Source organism: Schistocerca americana, chromosome 1 (assembly GCF_021461395.2).
Source record: "Schistocerca americana isolate TAMUIC-IGC-003095 chromosome 1, iqSchAmer2.1, whole genome shotgun sequence".
Taxonomy (NCBI): domain Eukaryota; kingdom Metazoa; phylum Arthropoda; class Insecta; order Orthoptera; family Acrididae; genus Schistocerca; species Schistocerca americana.
The window spans coordinates 171,147,317-171,174,897 of NC_060119.1; the positions used below are offsets into that span (position 1 = coordinate 171,147,317).

At 37.5% G+C, this 27,581-nt stretch overlaps 1 protein-coding gene across 1 annotated transcript in view; it reads right to left on the reverse strand.

Moving 5' to 3' along the window:
- LOC124621034 (protein rogdi) overlaps positions 1-27,581 on the reverse strand; it is a 79,675-nt gene that overhangs the window by 35,667 nt on the left and 16,427 nt on the right. Inside the window, exons 4-6 of the mRNA XM_047147112.1 lie at positions 23,671-23,828; positions 8,850-8,970; positions 1,780-1,989 (exon numbers count right to left, since the gene is read on the reverse strand). Coding sequence (XP_047003068.1) covers positions 1,780-1,989; positions 8,850-8,970; positions 23,671-23,828 — 489 coding nt within the window. The remainder of the gene's footprint in view (positions 1-1,779; positions 1,990-8,849; positions 8,971-23,670; positions 23,829-27,581) is intronic.

Sequence of the window (27,581 nt, forward strand, 5' to 3'; positions counted from 1 at the left end):
TTCACATAATTTGCTGTCAAATGTTCAGTTTGGTTTTAGAAATGGTTTAACAACGGAAAATGCTATACTCTCTTTTCTCTGTGAGGTTTTGGACGGATTAAATAAAAGGTTGCGAACGCTAGGTGTTTTCTTTGATTTAACGAAGGCTTTTGACTGTGTTGACCACAAAATATTACTGCAGAAGTTGGACCAGTATGGAGTAAGGGGAGTAGCTTACAATTGGTTCGCCTCTTACTTTAAGAACAGAAAGCAGAGGGTAATTCCCCACAATACTGAGAGTGGTAGTGAAGTTCAGTCCCAATGGGGCACTGTTAAGTGGGGCGTTCCTCAAGGGTCGGTGCTGGGGCCACTGCTGTTTCTTATTTATACAAATGATATGCCTTCTAGTATTACAGGTGATTCAAAAATATTTCTGTTTGCTGATGACACCAGCTTGATAGTGAAGGATCTTGTGTGTAATATTGAAACAGTAACAAATAATGTAGTTCATGAAATAAGTTTGTGGCTTGTGGAAAATAATTTGATGCTAAATCACAGTAAGACTCAGTTTTTACAGTTTCTAACTCACAATTCAACAAGAACCGATATTTTGATCAGACAGAATAGGCATATTATAAGCGAAACGGAACAGTTCAAGTTCCTAGGCGTTCGGATAGATAGTAAGCTGTTGTGGAACGCCCATGTCCAGGATCTTGTTCAGAAGCTAAATGCTGCTCTATTTACCATTAGAACAGTATCTGAAATAAGTGACACTTCAACACGAAAAGTAGTCTACTTCGCATATTTTCATACGCTTATGTGGTATGGTATTATTTTTTGGGGTAATTCTTCTGATTCAAAAAGGGTATTTTTGGCTCAAAAACGGGCTGTTCGAGCTATATGTGGTGTAAGTTCGAGAACCTCGTGTCGACCCCTATTCAATAGTCTGGGAATTCTGACATTGCCCTCACAGTATATATTTTCTTTAATGTCGTTTGTTGTTAGCAATATTAGCCTATTCCCAAGAGTTAGCAGCTTTCACTCAGTTAATACTAGGCAGAAATCAAATCTGCACGTAGCATGAACTTCCTTGACTCTTGTGCAGAAAGGAGTGCTGTATTCTGCTGCATCCATTTTCAATAAGCTACCACAAGAACTCAAACATCATAGCAGTAGCCCAAACACTTTTAAGTCTAAACTGAAGAGTTTCCTCATGGCTCACTCCTTCTATTCTGTCGAGGAGCTCCTGGAAGAGCTAAAAAATTAAGCAAATTCCAGTGTTACATTGTTGATTTTCTTCATTTAAACTTACGACTTGTCACCTGAATATGTTTTTTTTTATGTTTCATTTTATCTGTTTCTAATATCGTGTTATAATTTCATGTATTGACTCGTTCCATGACCATGGAGACTTCTCCTTAATTTGGTCCCACGGAACAATAAATAAATAAATAAATAAAAATAAATAAGTAAAACTACAATGCTTTGCCAAGAAAAATTACATAAAATGTACAATTTAATGTGTACCTCATAAAGATCTTATTTTGAATAAAAAATTCTTAAGCAATAGGAGGAAGAAGAAAAAAATTGAATGAGGCATCCTTGTATACAACACTTTGTCAATCAGATAAAGGAATATCAATGAAACTGTTTCGCTAACTCAAACTGATAGTCCTTTCCTAACTAACAACTCACAAAATGATTTCACCATTAAGTGCTCCCCATCCTCATATACACCACACGCACATTATGATCCAAATTCCAGACAAGTCACTCAAACAATGTCATGAAAATACAGACCTTGTCCTTGAGTTGCTGGCAGAGTTGCAGTGCCACGGTGAGAAGTACTAGAGCTTCATTTAGCCATGGAATTGAGCACTCTGCCTGATGGGTGTCAAACTTCATTGTGCCTTGCACATTTGTCAGCTGATATACAGCAAACACCAGTTTGTGGCTCTGCACATAGAAACTGATTGCAAGATCTTCAGGAAGGTTGGGCACCAAAGATTTCTGAAATATGGATGTGGCATTATTATTACCTGTTGATAGAAAATGACACCAACACATAAATAAACCACCTAGCATTAATATAAAATTTCAGATTGAGAGAACTTCCCAGTTAGAAAATTTGGAAAGCAAGATGTGGAGGTCATAAACAGTTACAAGAAATTTCCACCAATACACAGCACAAAATAATCAGTACAGAGAATTACAAAGCATTGGTTAAATATTACACTATTATTATTATTATTATTATTATTTCTTTCTTGTCTCAGACGTTATGTCTGGTTAAAAATGGAAGGTGACGCGGACCTTGATCAAGCGTGACTTCCTTTATGTTACATTGCATTTAGGAACTTTCGGGTAATTGAACAAGTGTCAATAATTACAGATTTCTGTAGTTGTATATATAAGTTTGGATGTAGCTGTATTGCATTGATGTACTGGTGGATATTGTGTGGTATGACTCCTATAGTTGATAGTATATTTGGTATGATGTCAACTTTATCCTGATGCCACATGTCTTTGACTTCCTCAGCCAGTTGGATGTATTTTTCAATTTTTTCTCCTGTTTTCTTTTGTATATTTGTTGCATTGGGTATGGTATTTCGATTAGTTGTGTTAATTTCTTCTTTTTATTGGTGAGTATGATGTCAGGTTTGTTATGTGGTGGTGTTTTATCTGTTCAAAAAATGGTTCAAATGGTTCTGAGCACTATGGGACTTAACTGCTGTGGTCATCAGTCCCCTAGAACTTAGAACTACTTAAACCTAACTAACCTAAGGACATCACACACATCCATGCCCGAAGCAGGATTCGAACCTGCAACCGTAGCGGCCGCGCGGCTCCAGACTGTAGTGCCTAGAACCACTCGGCCACTCCGGCCGGCTTTTATCTGTTATAATGGTTCTGTTCCAGTATAATTTGTATTCATCGTTCTCCAGTACATTTTGTGGTGCATATTTGTATGTGGGAATGTGTTGTTTTATAAGTTTATGTTGTAAGGCAAGCTGTTGATGTATTATTTTTGCTACATTGTCATGTCTTCTGGGGTATTCTGTATTTGCTAGTGTTGTACATCCGCTTGTGATGTGATCTACTGTTTCTATTTGTTGTTTGCAAAGTCTGCATTTATCTGTTGTGGTATTGGGATCTTTAATAATATGCTTGCTGTAATATCTGGTGTTTATTGTTTGATCCTGTATTGCAATCATGAATCCTTCCGTCTCACTGTATATATTGCCTTTTCTTAGCCATGTGTTGGATGCGTCTTGATCGATGTGTGGCTGTGTTAAATGATACGGGTGCTTGCCATGTAGTGTTTTCTTTTTCCAATTTATTTTCTTCGTGTCTGTTGATGTTATGTGATCTAAGGGGTTGTAGAAGTGGTTATGAAATTGCAATGGTGTAGTCGATGTATTTATATGAGTGATTGCTTTGTGTATTTTGCTAGTTTCTGCTCGTTCTAGAAAGAATTTTCTTAAATTGTCTACCTGTCCATAACGCAGGTTTTTTATGTCGATAAATCCCCTTCCTCCTTCCTTTCTGCTTAATGTGAATCTTTCTGTTGCTGAATGTATGTGATGTATTCTATATTTGTGGCATTGTGATCGTGTAAGTGTATTGAGCGCTTCTAGGTCAGTGTTACTCCATTTCACTACTCCAAATGAGTAGGTCAATATTGGTATAGCATAAGTATTTATAGCTTTTGTCTTGTTTCTTGCTGTCAATTCTGTTTTCAGTATTTTTGTTAGTCTTTGTCTATATTTTTCTTTTAGTTCTTCTTTAATATTTGTATTATCTATTCCTATTTTTTGTCTGTATCCTAGATATTTATAGGCATCTGTTTTTTCCATCGCTTCTATGCAGTCGCTGTGGTTATCCAGTATGTCATCTTCTTGTTTAGTGTGTTTTCCCTTAACTATGCTATTTTTCTTACATTTGTCTGTTCCAAAAGCCATATTTATATCATTCCTGAATACTTCTGTTATCTTTAGTAATTGGTTGAGTTGTTGATTTGTTGCTGCCAGTAGTTTTAGATCATCCCTGTATAGCAAATGTGTGATTTTGTGTGGGTATGTTCCAGTAATATTGTATCCATAATTTGTATTATTTAGCATCTTGGATAGTGGGTTCAGGGCAAGGCAGAACCAGATACGACTTAATGAGTCTCCTTGGTATATTCCACGCTTAATCTGTATTGGCTGTGATGTGATATTATTTGAATTTGTTTGGATATTAAGTGTGGTTTTCCAATTTTTCATTACTATGTTTAGGAACTGTATCAATTTAGGATCTACTTTGTATATTTCCAATATTTGTAGTAACCATGAGTGGGGTAAACTATCAAAAGCTTTTTGGTAATCAATGTATGCATAGTGTAGTGACCTTTGCTTAGTTTTAGCTTGATATGTCACCTCTGTATCTATTATCTGTTGCTCTTTACATCCTCGTGCTCCTTTGCAACAGCCATTTTTGTTCTTCATTTATAATTTTGTTCTGTGTTGTATGTGTCATTAATTTCTGTGTAATGACTGAAGTTAATATTTTGTATATTGTTGGTAGGCATGTTATGGGGCGATATTTTGCTGGGTTTGCTGTGTCTGCTTGATCTTTAGGTTTCAGATAAGTTATTCCATGTGTAAGTGTATCAGGGAATGTGTATGGGTCCGCAATGTAACTGTTAAATAATTTAGTTAGATGTGAATGTGTTGAGGTGAACTACTTTAGCCAGAAATTTGCTATTTTATCTTTTCCAGGGGCTTTCCAATTGTGAGTAGAATTAATTGCTTGGGTGACTTCATGTTGCAAAATTATCACTTCAGGCATTTGTGGTATCATTTTGTATGTGTCTGTTTCTGCTTGTATCCACCGTGCATGCCTGTTATGTTGTATTGGGTTTGACCATATGTTGCTCCAGAAGTGTCCCATGTCTGTTGTGTTTGGTGGATTGTCTATTTTAATGTGTGTGTTATCTATTGTCTGGTAAAATTTCTTTTGGTTTGTGTTGAATGTTTGGTTTTGTTTCCTTCTATTTTCACTTTTTTTGTATCTTCTAAGTCGTTTGGCCAATGCTTGTAATTTCTGTTTCTTTTCATCTAATTGCTCTGTCGCTTCTTGTTGTGAGATTTTACCTAACCTTTTTAGTTTTTTTTCTGACATTTCATTTCTTATAAATTGTGTTAGCTGTCCGATGTCCTTTCTCAGTTTTTCTATTCTGATCTGTAGCCTGTGTTGCCAAGCTGGTTTTGTGGGTTTCTTCTGTTTGTTGGTTGGTTCTGATCTCTGCCTAGTGTGTATATTTAGTGTAGTGACTGCTCCTATATAAACCAGTAGTTGTAACTCTTCCATAGTTGTGTTTTCATTTATTTTGTTGTATATGATTGTGTTGATAGTTTTTATTGTTGTTTCGACTTGTGGGTTATTTGGCGGTCTTTGCAAGAATGGTCTAATGTCTGTATTTGTGTCTTTGTATTCTATATATGTCAGCTGAAATTTTTCTTCTATATCTAACATGTGTGTCACTTCGTGTTCTATTTGTGCTTGTTCTGGTGGCTGTATTAAGATTTCGTTTTCCTCTGATTGTTTAATAGATGCGTGTTGTTCTTTGTTTGTTTGCTCTGGGATGTTTGAGCCCATTACTGTATTTTCTTCTTCTTCTGATTGCACATTATTTTGTTCCAGTATTTGTTGTACTTGTTGTTTGATGTTTTCTAATTCTGACTGGGGTATCCTGTTGTTTTTGATTATTACACGGATCTGATCAGCTAGTCGTTGTTCTGTTAAAAATTTTAATTCTGGGTATCTGGTAATAAATGTTGTGTATACTTGTGATCTGTATCCAGTTGTGTTGGTTCCTAGGTTTGTTGCTTGGTAATAACAGAACATGAGGTGTCGATTAACTTCATCTGACCATCTCATCCTCTGTCTTTGTTTTCCTTCTAGGGTGGTTGCAGGAAGCATATCCTGCAAAACACCTCTATTTGGATTTAAATCATTTTCCAGTTGGCTAGCAGTGTCATTACCATTGTGGGCGGGCATAGGGTTCAAGCGTCGTCCCCGACCATGACGGCGCTTGTCCGAGGCTTCTTTAGTTCTGTCCTGAACCCACTAATCACACTAAAAGGGGGGTTAGCCCTATTAGTGGTTTGTTCTTTTCGTCGCCTTTTACGACTGGCAGAACATACCGGAGGCCTATTCTTTTCCCGGAGCCTCCACGGGGTTTATTATTATTGTCTTCACTTTCTCAGACGTTAAATCCGGTTAAAAATGGAGTGACGCGGACCTTGATCAAGCGTCACTTCCTTTTAACTGTACGGTATGTGTTATATTGCATTTAGGAACTTTCGGGTAATTGAACATGTATCAATAATTACGGATTTCTGTAGCTGTATATATATGTTTGGATGTAGCTGTATTGCATTGATGTACTGGTGGATATTGTGTGGTATGACTCCTGTAGTTGATAGTATAATTGGTATGATGTCAACTTTATCCTGATGCCACATGTCTTTGACTTCCTCAGCCAGTTGGATGTATTTTTCAATTTTTTCTCCTGTTTTCTTTTGTATATTTGTTGTATTGGGTATGGATATTTCGATTAGTTGTGTTAATTTCTTCTTTTTATTGGTGAGTATGATGTCAGGTTTGTTATGTGGCGTTGTTTTATCTGTTATAATGGTTCTGTTCCAGCATAATTTGTATTCATCATTCTCCAGTACATTTTGTGGTGTATACTTGTATGTAGGAACGTGTTGTTTTAAAAGTTTATGTTGTAAGGCAAGCTGTTGATGTATTATTTTTGCGACATTGTCATGTCTTCTGGGGTATTCTGTATTTGCTAGTATTGTACATCCGCTTGTGATGTGATCTACTGTTTCTATTTGTTCTTTACAAAGTCTGCATTTATCCGTTGTGGTATTGGGATCTTTAATAATATGCTTGCTGTAATACCTAGTGTTTATTGTTTGATCCTGTATTGGAATCATGAATCCTTCTGTCTCACTGTATATATTGCCTTTTCTTAGCCATGTGTTGGATGCGTCTTGATCGATGTGTGGCTGTGTTAGATGATACGGGTGCTTGCCATGTAGTGTTTTCTTTTTCCAATTTACTTTCTTCATGTCTGTTATGTGATCTAAAGGGTTGTAGAAGTGGTTATGAAATTGCAGTGGTGTAGCCGATGTATTTATATGAGTGATTGCCTTGTGTATTTTGCTAGTTTCTGCTCGTTCTAGAAAGAATTTTCTTAAATTGTTTACCTGTCCATAACGCAGGTTTTTTATGTCGATAAATCCCCTTCCTCCTTCCTTTCTGCTTAATGTGAATCTTTCTGTTGCTGAATGTATGTGATGTATTCTATATTTGTGGCATTGTGATCGTGTAAGTGTATTGAGTGCTTCTAGGTCAGTGTTACTCCATTTCACTACTCCAAATGAGTAGGTCAATATTGGTATGGCATAGGTATTTATAGCTTTTGTCTTGTTTCTTGCTGTCAATTCTGTTTTCAGTATTTTTGTTAGTCTTTGTCTATATTTTTCTTTTAGTTCTTCTTTGATATTTGTATTATGTATTCCTATTTTTTGTCTGTATCCTAGATATTTATAGGCATCCGTTTCTTCCATCGCTTCTATGCAGTCGCTGTGGTTATCCAATATGTAATCTTCTTGTTTAGTATGTTTTCCCTTGACTATGCTATTTTTCTTACATTTGTCTGTTCCAAAAGCCATACTTATATCATTGCTGAATCCTTCTGTTATCTTTAGTAATTGGTTGATTTGTTGATTTGTTGCTGCCAGTAGTTTTAGATCATCCATGTATAGCAAATGTGTGATTTTGTGTGGGTATGTTCCAGTAATATTGTATCCATAATTTGTATTACTTAGCATGTTGGATAGTGGGTTCAGAGCAAGGCAGAACCAGAAAGGACTTAATGAGTCTCCTTGGTATATTCCACGCTTAATCTGTATTGGCTGTGATGTGATATTATTTGAATTTGTTTGGATATTAAGTGTGGTTTTCCAATTTTTCATTACTATGTTTAGGAACTGTATCAATTTAGGATCTACTTTGTATATTTCCAATATTTGTAGTAACCATGAGTGGGGTACACTATCAAAAGCTTTTTGGTAATCAATGTATGCGTAGTGTAGCGACCTTTGTTTAGTTTTAGCTTGATATGTCACCTCTCCATCTATTATTATTATTATTATTATTATTATTATTGTTATCATTATCATAACTCCCACTTACCTCTTGAGAAATGTGGTTTATTTTAATTACAACTCAGTAGTTGCTCATCAATTTAAAAGTTGTGTCCTGAAAATAAGTACTTTGAATCTATTACACTTCTTTCCACACACAGTAATCTTCTTGAAACAGCAAATTAATCACAGCTCAGCTGAAAGATTTTATGTATTAGTATCTCTCTCTCCTGTTCTGCAAGCTCCAGGTATTTCTGTATTTCTAGTTGGACTAGCACCCTTCGGTTGACGGATACTGTAGGCACTTCAACACCCACACCCTCACCCTCACCCTCCCTCTTTTTTTGCAATGATACTTCTTTGCTGATTAAAAATCTGTGTCAGAGGTGAACAAAAGCTCTGTCTTTGAATTTTGCAGGCAACATTTGTGTCACATAGGGCACTTCATGGTCTGATAAACCAGTACACAACTCCCATCTTCCAAACTCCACAAAAGCTTTCCTACATTCCTGTTAGAACATTTGGGTGAAAGCATGTGACACAGCACAGTGTAATGGATAGGGCTGTCTGCACAATGAGTCTTTCACTCTGCAGCAGATGGTTTGCTGCAATGTTCATGGCTTAGGATAGATACTACACTTTGGCATGCACACACTTCAGACTTACCATATTCCTGCTTCTCATGAGGTCATCAATAGTTTTCTTACGAGGCACTATGAGACTGGTACGGGCACGTTGCAAGGCTCCCAGTATGTTGCCCAATATATGAAGTACTTCTTCTGATGACCTGTTGAGCATTTCAAATGGCTATTACAGACATGTTAAACTACATACTAGTGGGAGAAACCATAACTGATTGGTAGGGGAAGATATGTTGCAGTTTGGTTTAAGGAAAGAGGTTCCTAGTAAACATCTCAACCATGAATGGCAGTTACAGATTTAAAGAAAACACCAAATGTATTAACTTAATTATTTCGTGCTTTCAACTGCAATTTATTAACACAGTGACCCAGTAGCTCTGAATCATTCTTGGTCTTGAAAACCTATTTATGATAGCCTCTTTTTAATTATTTATTTATATATTTTTAGGTGTGAGCGACAAAGTTGAATTTGACACTATGCTTACACAAATCTAATGTGGACTTTTTTACCATATGCAATATTCAAAATTGCAGCACACATACGATTCCTTGGCGCATTACATTCAAGTATAAACTTGAATCTGTCATTCATTGGCAATATTACTGAAATTTAGGTAGTGTTCCCTATGTCACAATGCACTGCTGTAGTTCTCAACTTCGTTACACTATTTTTGACCTACAACTATGTAGTGTGTTTGCATAAGGTAATTGCGAAATGGAAGGCACGCACAAAGAATATTGTACGATTCTTCTTTCCAAATGTTAAATAATTCCTTGCGCTGAAAAATATGGTAACAGGAGGGCAGGACAAGAGTTTAAAGTAATTAACAGTAATGTTCGCTTATGGAGAAACAGATATTTACATTAGTTGTAACTATCCATACTAGACAGAAATTCACTGGCCCTCGCAAAAGAAGATATCCTGTTGAAGTAAAAGTTTTGGAATTCATCCCTGAAAGGAGGAAGGATGGGCAATCTGTGATTAGCGACACCAAACGAAACAAAGCAAAAGAAGTGGCTGCAGTTCTTAATATTCTGTGGATGGGTTGATTGCTTTATGAAACAGGTGGGTTTGTTTCTATAAAATCAGACAACAATATGCCAGAAACTTTCACAGGATTTTAAGAAAAGACTTCATGAATTGCATCATTGTCATCACAATTCAGAAATAGAACAACTTTTCAATGAGCCAAATAGTCAATGCTGTTGAGAAGCCAGTTTGATTTGATATGCCACTTAATTACACAACTGACAAGAAGGGAACAGCAAAAGAAGTTACCATCAAAATATCAGGGAATGAAAAAGAGTGCATACACCTGTAATGATGACAATCACAGCAGATGGGTGCAAGTTTTCCCTGTCTTAATCTTCAAGCAAAAAAAGAGCCCTGAGATTCCTAAAAGTGCAAAGCCCTTCCCTTATGACGCCATTGTTCAAAACCTACAAAAGGTCTGGATACGAACTTTAATGCTTGACTGACTCCGAAACATCTCTAAATTCTGTCCTAATAGGCTATCAAAACTACCGCTAATGTTTTGTCTTCACGCAGTTCATGGTCATCTCAGTTACAATGAAAAAAAGAAGATCCAGAGCCTAGACAGTACCTTGTCATTATTCCTGAAGGAATGACTTCTGTGCTATAGCCCCCAGATGTAAGTATAAATAAACGTTTCAAAGGTTATGTTCAAGAACAGTACGAAAAATGGTTTTGTGAAGCAAACTGTGAACTGACTACAACATGAAAAACAAAGTGTGCTGCACTCTGTATTACTGCTCACTGGCTTTCAGTTGCCTCAAAAAGCATCGAAGCACCAACGATTGTAAAACCACTCAAGAAGTGCTGTATCTAAAATACTCTGAAAGTTAGTGAACAACACTGAGGATGATGGGGAAACAGGAAATGAATTTATTCCCAATGTTGATACCTCCAAGGATACCAGTAATGATGACATTAGTGAGTAACAATGAATTTTACAGAATCACTCGATTTTTGCTCAAGAGCTTTCAAACTTTCACTCTCTTACAATAAATTCAACAGAGACAAAATATTTACAATAAGAATTACAAGGAGTGATGAGAACTCCCAAGTACATCATAAAATTTGATGATTATATAAGAATACAATGATGGCTTAAGACATTACAGCTGTTTCTCTTCATGTAATTCTCAAAACTTGACTCAAAAGGCATAGTCTCATATAATCCTTTAAGAACACTGTCATAGCTGCCACTAAATGCAAGCTGATCATCAAGGTGAGCATTCTATAAACCAAAGTCAAGAGTATTTAAATAAAATATGTATATAGTGAATACAGTATTGGTACACTCCAATTATGCACATTTATAAATATTAGTACTCATGAACATCAAACACAACACTACTGAAATTTTAGATGTGCCCATCACCATACAAATAAGGTTTCGTTATGAAGCATGGTTCTATACACACTGATCAACCAGAATTAATAGAAATCTCCTCTCAAATGAAATATGGAAGGTGCTGTACAGAAGGTACCTATGAAAAGGTGTCAGGGATACAGAAAATTAGTTTTATTGCATCCATGTGTAGATAAAGACAACAAAGTTTGTCAGCATTGAATCTGAGGCTCCAGGAACCCCAATGAATCACCAGATTTTAAAATTTTTGAAGTCATCCTTAAAAGCCACATACTTGAAAGGTGGTTGAGCATATTTTGTTGCATCTAATGCAATACCATAGCTCTTCTCTAGGTACAAGAAGATAACAATTAAAAAGTGCTTGCACAGAAAAGTGTGCTGTATAGCTGCGTCCAGCAGACACAGGTTATCAAAGATAGAGTGAAATCTCTTAAGCCCACACTAAACAGTAACCTTGATTCTAACATCCAGATGAGGTAGTTGGCCTTGTACTAAGTGTCTTCCATATACAGCTGGTGAGGACAACACTATTGTACATACTGGGGTATGTACAATACTTCCTTATTTTTATGAGAGGAATTAATTCAGCTTTTCTCCAGAAGCTGGGGAATTGTTGTTTCAAAATGAAATTAAAAATATTGGAAGATGTTGATTTTGATACTAGAATAAAAATGTATGAAAACTATGCTTGTCAAATCATAGAAAGCAACCTCCCCTCTCCCCCCCCCCCCCCCCCCCCCCCCCTCACCTACCCCTACCACCACAACGAATGTAATTACAATTAATTTTTCATGCCACACACAACTCACATACTTACAGCCACTGTCTCCAGGTGCTGGAACACACACACACACACACACACACACACACACACACACAGAGAGCCACTGTCTCTGGGCACTAGGGCCTAGGCTCCAGTGCCCACACAGTGGCTCTGTGTGTGTGTGTGTGTGTGTGTGTGTGTGTGTGTGTGTGTGTGTTTCTATTTCAGGAGAAGAACATTGCCCAAAACCTTAAATTTTAGTAGTCGTTTTCACTACTGTGCCTGTCTGCAGCTCAGCACCTCCTCTAAGTGGGGAGTTATCTATCCTTTCCAAACTGTTGCAATTCATGCCACCCCACAGAAAACAAAATGGTTATTTCAGATCCATGTTAAGCTTTGTACATAAAATTTCCCTTACTTCATCTTCCAAGGAGAAGTAAATCAATATTACCCACACTGAAGTGGAAAATAATGGCTGTAATCCACAAATAATTCACCACCTATAGAATAAAATTAAAATAGAAAATTACCTGCAATAAATTCACAACCACCAGAAAAAATATATATATTTGCACGCATTCCATTCCTAGGTATAATATCATGCAAAGTAGCAAATCTTTTCAAAAGGACACATGTTCACATAAACTTCCACATAAATAACATGGTGCAACATCAACATGATCCATAGCACCAAAACTACCAGCCCAGGCCTTGAAAAATCAGGAATTTACAAGATTGTGACAATTGCTTAAGCTTTTATTCTGAACAGACCTGCAGAAGCTTTAATGTAAGATACCTTGAACACATGGATGCCTTTTAGCCTAGTAAGTTAGAATAAATCTGCAATAGCCACTCATATGGTTCAACACAGAGACACTGTTCCTAACATTGAAGTTAATATGTACATACTATGCAGCACTAACAAATGCAATAACATGGACATCATAGAAGAACCAGAAATATATTTCACACCTTCAGTTCACCTGAATACATTCTAAATGAGCAACTGGAGCTGGCTAACACACAATTTTTACATCATTTTCTTGGGCTGTGCACACAAAAACACAACATGGACATCCAACAGACAAATCTATACAAGAATTCCCACACTGCAATAGAAGAACACCTGCGCTATGTAACATCCTAACAGCTCCTATAGATGAAGAGGTACAGGCACCAAAGTCAACACTCACCATAGCTTAACAAAAGTCTTTAATTTTTAACACTTCCAAAAACTTAACGCAATGTAATTTGCATATATTTATATTCCAAATAAACCTGTTAATGATTGGAGTGTAAAGTTACATAACTCTAATGTTGGGCAAATATGTATCCTTAATCCCAAGCTTCATCTTTTTAATTCTGTACCGCTATCGAGTAACTTATAAACTGTTAACAACCATCAAAAGTTCTGTACATATAAATTTGTGTACATGTATGTCTAATTTACCTACACTACAAGGTGTACAACTTTGCTTCCGCTGTTTTTTCCCCAACATTTGAGGCTTTAATGAAACAAATTGGTTACACATGTATCATTCAAAATATTTTCCATTGCTGGCCACTACTTTCTCCCATCTTTCAGGCAGTGTACAAACCCTGCATCAAAAAAATTATTGTTCTTTTGAAGCGATCCACAAATCGATCCAATTCGTGACTACTTCATATCGGAAGTGTTAGTAAGCCAGGCCATGCACCATTGATCTAAACAGGTGATAGTCAGAGAGAGCAATGTCTGGAGAATATGGCAGGTGGTGTAGGACTTCCAATTTTAATGTTTCCAAGTGCGTTTTGGTCTCTTTTGCAACGTAGAGTCGAGCATTGTCATGCTGCAAAACCACTTTATCGTGCCTCTCACTGTATTGCATCCATTTGTCTTTTAATGCTCTGCTCAAACACATTAACTGCGTTCGATAACAAGCACCTGTGATTGTTTCACTTGGTTTTAACACCCCATAGTACACAATACCGAGCTGGTCCCACCAAATGCAGAGCACGATCTTGGAGCCGTGAATAGTCGTTGGCCGTTGATGTGGAAGCATGGCCGGGATATCCCCATGATTATTTTTTTTTTTTTTTGCATTTAGATTTAGCGTAATGAACCCATTTTTTGTCCCCGGTCACAATGCGATGCAGAAATCCCATCCGTTTTTGCCTCTGAAGCAGCTGTTCACAAACACCGTTCAATGTCTCTTGGTTTCAGCTCACATGGGGCCCAAGTTCCTTCTTTCTGAATCATGCCCATAGCCTTGAGACATTTTGAAATGGCTTGCTGTGTCACTCCCACTAATCGTGCCAATTCTTCTTGAGTTTGACATGAGTCTTCACTCAGCAATGTCTCCAATTCTACATCTTCGAATACATTCTCTTTTCCACCACTATGCCGATCTATGACATTAAAATCACCATTCTTGAAGCGTTGTAACCAGTCACGACACATTCTTTCCCTAATAGTGTCCTTACCACACGTACTTGAGAGCATTTAATGAGACTTACCCGCTGTTTTCTTCACACTGAAACAAAACAGTAACACCTCCCGCAAATGACGATAATTAGGCTCGTAAACTGACATTTTCAATCAAGTACAACTTTATGATGCAGACAAAAATTGACTAATGTTTGAATGAGGTTATGTTGACCAAGGACCCAGCTAACTGCCTGACATCTGCGTTCTGTTTCTGTCAATCGCTTCTTACCGTGGTCGCCACCTATCAGCAAATGGTGGAAGCAAAGTTGTACACCTGGTACTATAAAAAGCAAGTTGAGACTCAACAAGCATTCGACCGATTTATTTCAAATTTTCACATGACACACTAATAAAATTTAGTCAGCAGCAGATTGCATATTTTTTAATAAATGTAACATACGACTAAATTTAAGCTATATTAGACAAATGGTGTTAACAAAAATCTGAAAAAGTTACTGATTAATTTGCGTGAAATTTTTGCACAACACACTAGTAAATATTCACATAGATGGACAAAGCCCATATATTTTTTAAAACAACAATAACAGGTTTTCCATTGTAGCTGACTGTGCTGTGCTGTGCTGTGCTGTGCTGTGCTGTGAAAAATGTGTGGTTTAGTTTTATTTCTTGTAGTCAATTTGAACTACAATATCAGGGCATTAAAACCATTAGACAAATTGTTTCTCCTACATATATTCTTCCTCCTTATATATAAATTTTAAACAAAATATGCATACACAACGATGTGCTTTTTCGTTTTATTCCTTGCAGTTAGTTTTAACAGAAAACAGGAAAGTTGTATTTATGACTTATCAGCTTATGATTAGAATACTACTGTGGAATCTAAAACATACAAAACATTGTAATCCTATGCATTCGCAGATTGAAACCATGCGAAGTACTGTCACTGAAGATACTATCCTCACAGATCCAGCAATCGGAGAGGTCTCTCTCGCACCCCGTATACCAATGATCCCAACCAATGCCCCAATTCATTCTAAGTAACTTCAACTCCCAATCAAGGTTTTGTTTGCTATACCAATAAACTAGGCTCAAAGTACTCAGAGAAAAAGAGGGACAGGGATGGGAGAGGGGAAGGATGAGATGGGTGGAGGAAGGAGAAAGGAGAATCACAGAGAGGGGGGGGGGAGGGGGGGGAGGGAGATAAACAGAGAGATTGGGGAGGAAGAGATGGACAGAGAGAGGGAGGAGACACATATTTAACAATTAGGAACCATTTCCAGGTTTCCTAGCATTATGCAATCTGATGGCTTTATAATATATCATTAAAATATCTGCTGCTAGTTGTTAAAAAATACTTACTGAAAACAACCTGACATATAGTCCTGTAATAATAAAATCATTCTTAGAGTTCAAGCATTTTTTTGTTGCTAATATGTTGCACATCCCATACATGTACTTTGCTTAGCTTACATTTATATTCAATAGGAACTGAATTATATCTTCATATCTTTGCTTAAAGGATACTCTTTACGTTGTAAAGGGAGGAGACACATATTTAACAATTAGGAACCATTTCCAGGTTTCCTAGCATTATGCAATCTGATGGCTTTATAATATATCATTAAAATATCTGCTGTTAGTTGTTAAAAAATACTTACTGAAAACAACCTGACATATAGTCCTGTAATAATAAAATCATTCTTAGAGTTCAAGCATTTTTTTGTTGCTAATATGTTGCACATCCCATACATGTACTTTGCTTAGCTTACATTTATATTCAATAGGAACTGAATTATATCTTCATATCTTTGCTTAAAGGATACTCTTTACGTTGTAAACAAAAGCATAGAGTGTGAAGCTCAACACTGTCATTAAGAATATTATGAAAAGTGCCAATGTTATTTGTTTACTTTGTGTGGACTGTTCGCAGTGCAGCTTACACCTGAACCTGGAAAACCTGACAAACCAAAACAAAACAAATCATCATCCACTGGAACGTACGAAAATGTACACAACTGTTGCAGTGGCATTATCATGTTTTTATTACTGAAACTACATATAAAGTGGCTCTAGATATTTAAATGTTCTTGCACACTGTATGAGCAGAAGACATGCTGCTGTCCAAAACATCAGTTTAATTGGAAATGTTAGCCATCTGAAGGTGGTCATGGTAGCCCAAAACCAGTCATGGTATTGGAAAAAAGCATTTTGAATATATTCGTGACTGGTTGCATTATTCATCAACAATATTGGCTGAGTATTCTTTCAATGTTTCTTTAAGGTAATACCAGATACTGCAATGAATGCTGTCATGACCTGGTAATATACAAAGTGCAAACGGACAATGTTGATTCCTACTTGATAAAGGACAGCTGTAAACATCATTGGTAGAATCAAAGTGAAAACAAATTCTCTTTGTAAGAGCTCAATACTGATAGAAAGCTGGACCGTGGCTTGTGGCACTGCTTAGGCATGTTAAATGCTCTATCATACACTGGACAAGCCTGCTTTGCTGATCTAGACAACACAATTCATCGTACAGCAGTAAATAGGTCCCTTGCACATCTGCTTCAAATCCTCCTCATGGACACCCATACAACTGGCATATTTCGGCATTCTCATCACAGCAAGCTGGCTTTACAGCATCCAGTTTATCATTCTGAAACCTCGTCTTTTGGAGATTGCTCTCTGGTAGAGGTATCCAGATCAATAAGTGGCCACTGTAATGTAGATCATCGAGCACTTCACACTGAACAATGTGCACTAGGTGGAACTTGGCTTTTCCCTCTTCCTTTCATAACCCAGGTTTCAGATGCATACGTCAGGATCAAGACATAGTATATATAACCTTTTTACTGATGTGTGTTAGATCTTTGCTCCATATCAGACTTCTACCACTCTTCCGATATGCTTCTGCTTTTTTCCCCCCGTTCGTTTATTTCTCTGTTGTTTTTTCCATCTTCCTGTACCAAGCTTCCTATGTACTCGAAACTCTCCACTTTCCTCAATTGTTTCCCATCAATTGTTATTCCAGTTGTTCCTCTCTCCTTTGTTCTTGTTGTGATAATCATCTCACTCTTATTTATATTAAATTTCATCCTATATTCTTGTACTGTTTGTTCCCATATGTCTAACTGCTCTTTTACTTCCTCCTCCTCATTCCCCCAAATCATCATCAGATCATCTGCAAACACCATAGCTTTCATATTTCCTTCACCAATTACTTGTGCTATTGGCCTCATTATGTTGTTCAAACATACCAGTAACAAATTTAGCAGGCCACCTCTGAAGTGGTTCAATGTCTTCCTTCAATCCAACTTGGTACGGATCCCATACACTTGTGTAGTACTCAAGAATAGGATATGTGGTCTCCTTTACATGTGAACCACACTTTCCTAAAATTCTCCAAATAAACCAAAGTTGACCATTTGCTTCCGCTGCCACAGTTTTCACATGTTCGTTCCATTTCGTATCACTTTGCAACATTATGCCCAGATATTTAAATAACTTCACTGTGTCAAGCAGGACACTACGAATACTGTATGCGAACATTACAAGAGCGTTCTTCCTACACATTCTCATTTACTTACATTTTTCCACATTTAAAGGTAGCTGCCATTCGTCAAACCAACTACAAATTTTGTCTCAGTTGTCTTGTATCTTCCTACAGTCACTCAACTTCGACACCTTACTGTACACCACAGCATCAACAACAAACAAATGCAGGTTGCTGCACATGTTGTTCAGCAAATCATTTATGTATACAGAGAACAGCAGCAATCCGGGGCACGCCTGACGACACCCTCGTCTCTGATGAACATTCGCCATTGAGGACACCATACTGAGTTCTGTTACATAAGAAGTCTTCGAGCCACTCACATATCTATGAACTTACTCCACATGCACATACCTTCGTCAAGAGCCTGCAACAGGGCACTATGTCAAATGCTTTGAGAAAATTTATAAATATGGAACCAGCCTGTTGCCCTTCATCCATAGTTCACAGTATATCACATGAGAAAAGAGCAAGCTGAGTTTTGCATGCTAAAACTATGCTGAGTCATGGACATAAGCTTCTCAGTCTCAAGAAAGTTTATTATTATCAAACTGAGAATATGTTCATGGATTTTGCAGCAAACTGGAGTTAAGGATATTGGTCTGTAATTTTGTAGATCCATTCTTTTACGCTTCTTACGTACAGGAGTCAACTGTGCTTTTTTCCAGTCACTTAGAACTTTGTGCTGGGTGATAAGATTCATAAATAATGCAAGCTAAGTAAGGGGCCAATGCCATAAAATACTCTTCGTAAATACGATTTGGGATTCCATCCAGAACTAATGATTTATTTGCTTTCAAGTCTTTCAGCTGTTTCTCTAGGCCAGGGATGCTTATTAATATGTTGTCCATACGGGAGTCTGTCCAGTGGTCAAATGATGGTATGTTTGTACGATTCTCCTGTGAGAATGATTTCTTGAACATGAAATTTAAAACGTTGGCTTTTGTTTTGCTATCTTCAACAACCACACCCGATTGATCAACAAGGGACTGAATGGAAGCCTTAGGCCCGCTTAGCAATTTTACATATGACCAGATTTTTCTCGAGTTACCTGCCAGATCTTTTGCTAAGGTATGATGGTGGTAGTAGTTGTACACTTTGCGCATAGACCTTTTCATGGCCACATGAAGCTCTACTAACCTTTGCTTGTCATTATTTGTGTGTTCTCCAACAGCCTCTGCTATCTTAGCATCTTTATGAACTTTGTTATTAAACCATGGAGGGTCTTTTCCATCCCTTATCCACTTACTAGACACATAAATCTCAAGACCACAATTTACAATCTGCTTAAACTTTCCCCATAATTCCTCTCTACATCCATCTCACTATGCCCTTAATTGCTCTGTATGTCCATCTTACTGGCACTAAGTGATGTTAGTTAATGGCCTAAGTGAGATGCTAACAACTGCTTATCTACTCTATCTAGCACAAACACTCTCCTAGCCTTCTGGACTGATTTATTAACTTTCGTAACCATAGTTGGTATAATGACATCATGATTGCTAATCCCCGTTCCTATGTTGACACTGTCGATAAGATCCAGCGTACTCGTAGCTACAAGGCCTAAAATGTTTCCAATGTGTGTGGGCTGCTTAGCTAGCTGTTCAATACAGCTACCAGAAAATGTGTTCAAAAGTATTTTGCATGAATGTCTAACTGTACCTCCCACAATGAATCCATAAGCATGCCAGTCTATACTCGGGAGGTTAAAGTTGCCTCCAACTAATACTGCACCCTCTCTAACTGACCCAAAGAAGGGACTAAGAGTTTTAAAAGTTAGAACATTTTCTTTGTGATTACATACATATTTATCTGCAGTACTTAAAATTCTGCCTCGTGAAGGTATGCACTGACAAAGCATCATACTGTTTCTCCTTGTAATTTTTAAAGTGAATTCTCCTTTTGATCAAATTTAATATATACTGTGACTTACCAAACGAAAGCGCTGGCAGGTCGAAAGATGTCTGCTTGTGTCTGTATATATGTGGATGGATATGTGTGTGTGTGTGTGTGTGTGTGTGTGTGTGTGTGTGTGTGTGTGTGTGTGTGTGTGAGCGCGCGAGCGCGCGCGAGAGCGCGCGAGAGCGCGCGCGAGCGCGCGCGAGCGCGAGTGTATACCCGTCCTTTTTTCCCCCCTAAGGTAAGTCTTTCCGCTCCCGGGACTGGAATGACTCCTTACCCTCTCCCTTAAAACCCACATGCTTTCGTCTTTCCCTCTCCTTCCCTCTTTCCTGATGAGGCAACAGTTTGTTGTGAAAGCTTGAATTTTGTGTGTATGTTTGTGTTTGTTTGTGTGTCTTTCGACCTGCCAGCGCTTTCGTTTGGTAAGTCACATCATCTTTGTTTTTTGATAAATTTTTCCCACGTGGAATGTTTCCCTCTATTATATTAATATATACTGTGATATAAAAAGACTTCTGGCTCTTCTCCTTTTCCCTGATTTTCCCCCTGCTGCTTCAATATTTTGTTTCTCCAAGCTTGTGAAGCTTACACCTCTCATCAGCAACATGTCTAATGCAATGTGCCAGCTAGAAAACAAAAATATGCAGGTTGCTGATAAGCTCACCCCTAAATTGCAGTTTATGTACGAGTTTGTCAGTCTCAGATTTTCAGCTGCACAAAATAAAATAATTTATTAACTCCACATTCCCATCATGAGAGCATCAATGTCTCCATGCTGGTCCTTTCCATTCTTTTTCCTCTAAAAATGACTATATCTATACCAGAACCCCTCAATGATATAAAATGAATTGTTAAGGAGAAACATATGTAATCTGCATTTGAAATCACTTTTTCTGTGTGGAGGATGTATATGTGGACAAGGAAAAAGAATTCCTGGATTTTTTGCAGATTTCTCAGCTAAAAATATACTTTCTCTGTGTTAAGTGACAGTACACTTCCCCACTGAACTGTAAAACGTATCAGTCCTTTGAATGGTTAAGGTTTTATATTTTATACACTGGTGTAGAACTTCTGAGCACTTTAAGAAACAAATACAAAAAAAAAAAGAAAAGAAAAAACGCTGTTTGGAAAGATCTCTGATATGCAGAAACATGTATGCTGCATATTTTCATATTACAAAAGTTAAATTCAAATTCCACCAAACACAGTACATTAGTTTTCAAAGCATTGAAATCAATATTGTGATGTGTTTTTGTAAGTCAATCATAGCTTAATGTCAGAGGATCTAGGCAGTTGCTGACAGCAGACATTCAGAGCATAGGACATGTGATGTAGTCAGCCAATAGCAACATCACTGTTTCTTAGCGCAAACACACAAAAAGTTAATGGTTTAAATTAATATACATACAGTACAGCTACACAAAAAGCTAAGCTTTCACATACAATACTGGTCTTTTAGCTTTTAAGATATGTCACACAAATGTGCCAGAAACATTTTGAATAATGACATAAATGTGTGGTCTTCTGCAACCCAAGGGTTTCTAAGTGGGTAGTCCTCAAAGTTTTGAGGTTTAAATGAGAGTCAAATGCTCTGTGTTTAAGAAATTAATTGCACATTCTCACACATAACATAATTCATCTTGCGTAAAAGGAAATTTACTTTGAAAGTAATGCTTTTCAAACCACAATTCACAATATTTTTCTGAGACCTGTTCGAAATAGGTTTGTTTGAAGATTTGCCAGAGAGTGCCAGAAAACAAGTGTTACCACGCATGCACTCCTGTGATGATGTAGAAAGCCCAAGTTTTGTGTCTGCTCTGCTTGTATTCCTTTTGTTGCATTTCTGTTTTGGAATTTCATGTGTAATAGGGTATCATGTGACCATGTGCAGCACTGAGGCATGTTGTTCAGAGGGGAAATATGGAGTTATTATACTTGGTGCAATTGTTTTATCATATCCTATCCAGATAAGGAATGCAAAATAAGAAATCACGCCTTGTCACAATATTCATTTCAAAACTAAACACTGTAACTCAAAGTACCCTAATATTTTGTTACTTTGTGATTTTAAGATAGATATTTTTTTAATTTGTACTCTGCAGTACTGTGATGTTGCATCAATACAGCACTGCAACAAGCTAGTAATAAGAAATACAAATTTCTTAAAAAAATAAATTTTTCTATAACCAGAACTAAGAACATATTTTAGTCTTCCATAATTATGCGCACATACTTTAATTCACTTGATAGCTCCCAGCCACAGAAATTAGGCTTTTTTTCATGTGGCATGAGAGCTATAAAAGGAAACAGCAAAATCAATAACATAAGCACGGGTCACATGGAGACTACCCGCTCCACTACAACACAGACTGCTCCTGGGCATACATGAATCTGCCAGCTTGGGTATGCCAGAAAATTTATTCCATGTAGCATCTGGCTACTTGCTGCTACTGCTTCTACAGCTAACAGCCACATGTCAAGTAGCCAGATGTGGGAGAAGGCACTACTCATATCCAACTGAACTGCACATGTGCATGAGCTCGCTGGCAACTGCTCAAACCAACCTAATGTAAACAGCTATGACATTATGCTCATCGAAAACAGTTTGTTGTTATGAAGTGTTGCATAACCTTCATCCTAAAGCCTTTGACGCGTTTTGCTATTGGATGACACTCATGTGTGCACTGCATTTTAATGTTACAATGGTGCATTCCCTTTGCAACTTAAGTTTTATTTTGGTGTTTTTCTCTCGTTTACATTTTATTGCTGTAATATTACTCTGCAGTAGCAGGATAAAGAAAAATTATTTGTTAGAATATCAATTCTTACTAGTCAACATTATAAAAATTTAACTGAAAATTAAAACAATGAAAAATTCCTGGAATTCTAAAAAATTCTCGTGTTTATCCCAGTTTCCTCCAGATGAAAAAATGCCCAGAGTTTTCCTTGATTTTACGAGGCACATACATCCTGTGTAGGTCTCCGACATTTTATTTGTGTGAGTTGATTATCAAAAGTTTTATAGCTGCATATTTCACACCTTTCTGTGTTGTACATGTAAATATCTTGTTACTATGAACAATGATAGTTGGTAAAAAATTTCATAAGTGAATAAACTTATTTTGAGACTGTATAAGTCACTTCAACTTTGTTAGATGTTCTATCTACTCAAGTGCGTCCATTTTCTATATGTGCTGTAATTTTTGTGGAGTTTTCTTCTGAAGATGATACATATCAGTGATAGAGCACCTCGCCAAGTTTCTATTCATAATACACATCATAGCATAGTTGATCTAGCGGCCCTGTAGATCATGAAACTACAACGATTTAAATTGCAAGATCACATTTAGTCATAGTAATCATTCCAACAAATCAGTGGTCTGCTGTAGCAATAAAATCAAATTATAATGGAACTAGTGTGTACTGCAGTAATAGATTCAGCATTGACATCTATACCTAATCTGCAAGTAAGATGGAATATTATATAAATCATTCTCAATAGTCGGTTTCCTTTCATTTTGATTTGTAAGACGTTTATCACTACCAGAAATATGTACTTGAAAGATCAGAACATTCAAACTCTAACTTGGCAGTTAAATGTTACTATGCCTGCACTATTCATCAGGGAAACGAATTTGGAAGTATTTCATACACAAGCAACTTATTTGCTTCTCCAAACAAGTAGTAAATAATATAATACATTTTTTTCAAATAATGTCCATGTCAAAAATATGATCTGAAAGGGCTGAAAGAATCACTTTAAAAAATAAATTTATGAAGTTTTTACGTTCTGCTTACTTGAACATGTAATCCTTATCAATAGCTTCAGTATGAACTATGGCCTGCTGCAGATGGTTGCCAGCATCTTGGATCTGCTGCAATCGCCATGGACTTTCAGCTTGAATTGTCGTCCGGTATGTCACTACCTGCTGTCGTTGAACTCTGAGATTGATTTCCTAGTGAAAAAATGACATATTATACAGGAAAATGTATTGGGAAATACATATTAATATTAAATAGGATGAGTATTTCCAAGCAGCATAAAACAGACCTTTTTTAGTTTCAGAAAATTTTGTTGGTTCTTATGCCAAAGAATTGGTCTGTAGAAGATAAACCTTCTTAATATCTGTCTACATTGTCTAACGAGTGGAGCACTAACTTTAAGGACAAATGAGTTGAGGCTGTAATCAAATCCCACTCACCACTAGCCATTTGTGTACATCACTTTCCTCATTGACTCAAGTAAAACTGACAGTCCATCAATAGGAAGTGTGTGGAGCCACAGACGTAAATAAAAAAATGAAAAGGAACACTCAGATCAAAGGCAAAAGGCAAATATTTGAGTTTCTAATTGAGAATAGTGAAATAAATTAAAATGAAGAATAAAAAGTGTTTTAATAGGTGACATGTTGAAAGGCACCTCTGTGCAGCACGAGAGTGATAGGGTGAGGCTTGCTTATGCACAACAGCACAGAGGAAGTAAATATCTAGCATGTTGCTAAGCCTTATGAAGTCTTGCTGTGGATAAAAATGAATAAAGTTACACTGTCACTTAAGCATGACCGGTTCACAGTTCGAAGGAGAGGATTTATTGTTGTCAAGTGCTTTTTGCTGCAACTTGTCTGGAGAAGACTAAAACTGATTGAACCCAATGGTTAGTAAAGGATAATGCACAAAACTGTTCTGCCTTTTGATGTGACGTGCACTACTGTATAACTCTGAATTAAACTGTTTGTGATCAATTGACAGAACGTGGAAAGGATTTTAAACATTAGAGGTTTTTCAAATGAAACCAACATTCAGAATTTTTTCCATGACATATTTCAGATGCTTTTTATTATGGATTTATGGAGGTAGCATGTATTTTGTGGAGGTCTTCAATTGAAGGATAAATGAAAACACAAATGTGAAAGAAAAACTACTACCAGTGGTCTCAAACAAATTTTCCCATTGTTACATCTTTCATTAGTAAATACTAAACATCCATTGGAGCAACAAATATGGTGTCTTTAGATTAGATTCGATTTACTTTCATTCCAATTGATCTGTAGTGAGGAGGTCCTCCAGGATGTAAAACATGTCAGAAAAACAATAATACATGACAAATAGTTACAACTGAAACAAATAAGCTAATGTACCTTCCACAGGTACAAAGTGGAATGATCGTCTTTTTTTAAATGAACACTATATGAAAGAATCAATTGACAAACACTACTGCACTGAAATGGTGCAGAAGTTAGATTGTACTTACACACACACACACACACACACACACACACACACAAACTTATTGTAAATAAACGGTGCAGATATATATATATATATATATATATATATATATATATATATATATATATATATATATATATATATATATATATGGTTATAATAAAGGGAAACATTCCACGTAGGAAAAATATATCTAAAAACAAAGATGATGTGACTTACCAAATGAAAGTGCTGGCAGGTCGACAGACACACAAACAAACACAAACATACACACAAAATTCAAGCTTTCGCAACAAACTGTTGCCTCATCAGGAAAGAGGGAAGGAGAGGGAAAGACAAAAGGATGTGGGTTTTAAGGGAGAGGGTAAGGAGTCATTCCAATCCCGGGAGCGGAAGACTTACCTTAGGGGGGAAAAAAGGACGGGTATACACTCGCACACACACACACATATCCATCCACACATATACAGACACAAGCAGACGTATTTAAAGACAAAGAGTTTGGGCAGAGATGTCAGTCGAGGCAGAAGTGCAGAGGCAAATATGTTGTTGAATGACAGGTGAGGTACGAGTGGCGGCAACTTGAAATTAGCGGAGATTGAGGCCTGGTGGATAACGGGAAGAGGGGATATATTGAAGAGCAAGTTCCCATCTCCGGAGTTCGGATAGGTTGGTGTTAGTGGGAAGTATCCAGATAACCCGGACGGTGTAACACTGTGCCAAGATGTGCTGGCCATGCACCAAGGCATGTTTAGCCACAGGGTGATCCTCATTACCAACAAACACTGTCTGCCTGTGTCCATTCATGCGAATGGACAGTTTGTTGCTGGTCATTCCCACATAGAATGCGTCACAGTGTAGGCAGGTCAGTTGGTAGATCACGTGGGTACTTTCACACGTGGCTCTGCCTTTGATCGTGTACACCTTCCGGGTTACAGGACTGGAGTAGGTGGTGGTGGGAGGATGCATGGGACAGGTTTTACACCGGGGGCGGTTACAAGGGTAGGAGCCAGAGGGTAGGGAAGGTGGTTTGGGGATTTCATAGGGATGAACTAAGAGGTTGCGAAGGTTCGGTGGATGGCGGAAAGACACTCAAAGGCAGAGCCACGTGTGAAAGCACCCACGTGATCTACCAACTGACCTGCCTACACTGTGACGCATTCTATGTGGGAATGACCAGCAACAAACTGTCCATTCGCATGAATGGACACAGGCAGACAGTGTTTGTTGGTAATGAGGATCACCCTGTGGCTAAGCATGCCTTGGTGCATGGCCAGCACATCTTGGCACAGTGTTACACCGTCCGGGTTATCTGGATACTTCCCACCAACACCAACCTATCCGAACTCCGGAGATGAGAACTTGCTCTTCAATATATCCTCTCTTCCTGTTATCCACCAGGCCTCAATCTCCGCTAATTTCAAGTTGCCGCCACTCGTACCTCACCTGTCATTCAACAACATCTTTGCCTCTGCACTTCTGCCTCGACTGACATCTCTGCCCAAACTCTTTGTCTTTAAATACGTCTGCTTGTGTCTGTATATGTGTGGATGGATATGTGTGTGTGTGTGTGCGCGCGCGCGCGAGTGTATACCCGTCCTTTTTTCCCTTTTTCCCCCCTAAGGTAAGTCTTTCCGCTCCCGGGATTGGAATGACTCCTTACCCTCTCCCTTAAAACCCACATCCTTTCGTCTTTCCCTCTCCTTCCCTCTTTCCTGATGAGGCAACAGTTTGTTGCGAAAGATTGAATTTTGTGTGTATGTTTGTGTTTGTTTGTGTCTGTCGACCTGCCAGCACTTTCATTTGGTAAGTCACATCATCTTTGTTTATATATATATCACACACACACACACACACACACACACACAGTTGGTTCTACTGAGAAATTCATCAATGGAGTAGAAGGAGTTGGCCACCAATAAATCCTTTACGCTTCTCTTAAACTGAATTTCACTGGTTGTTAAGCTTTTTATGGCTGCTGGCAAGTTACTGAAAATGAGTGTTTCTGAATAATGCACACATTTTTGTACAAGAGTAAGTGATTTTAAATCCTTGTGAAGATTATTCTTATTCTAATATTGATTCCATGAATTGAGCTGTTGGTTTGAAAAAGTGATATATTTTTAATGACAAATTTCATTAAGGAATAAATATATTGGGAAGCAGCAGCTAGTATCCCTAGTTCCCTAAACAGGCTTCTGCAGGATGTTCTTGAGTTCACACCACATTTTTGTGCCCAGTAAACTTTAGCTTCGCTTGATGAATTATCCCAAAAAATAATCCCATATGACATTATGGAATGAAAGTAAGCATAGTATTCCAGCTTTTTCATTTATATATCCCCTATGTCTGACACAATTCGCATTGCAAATAGAGATTTGTTAAGAAGCTTCAGCAGTTCTGTGGTGTGCTCTTCCCAGTTGAATTTATTATCAAGCTGTAATCCCAAGAATTTAACACTGTCCACTTCTTCTATCTGC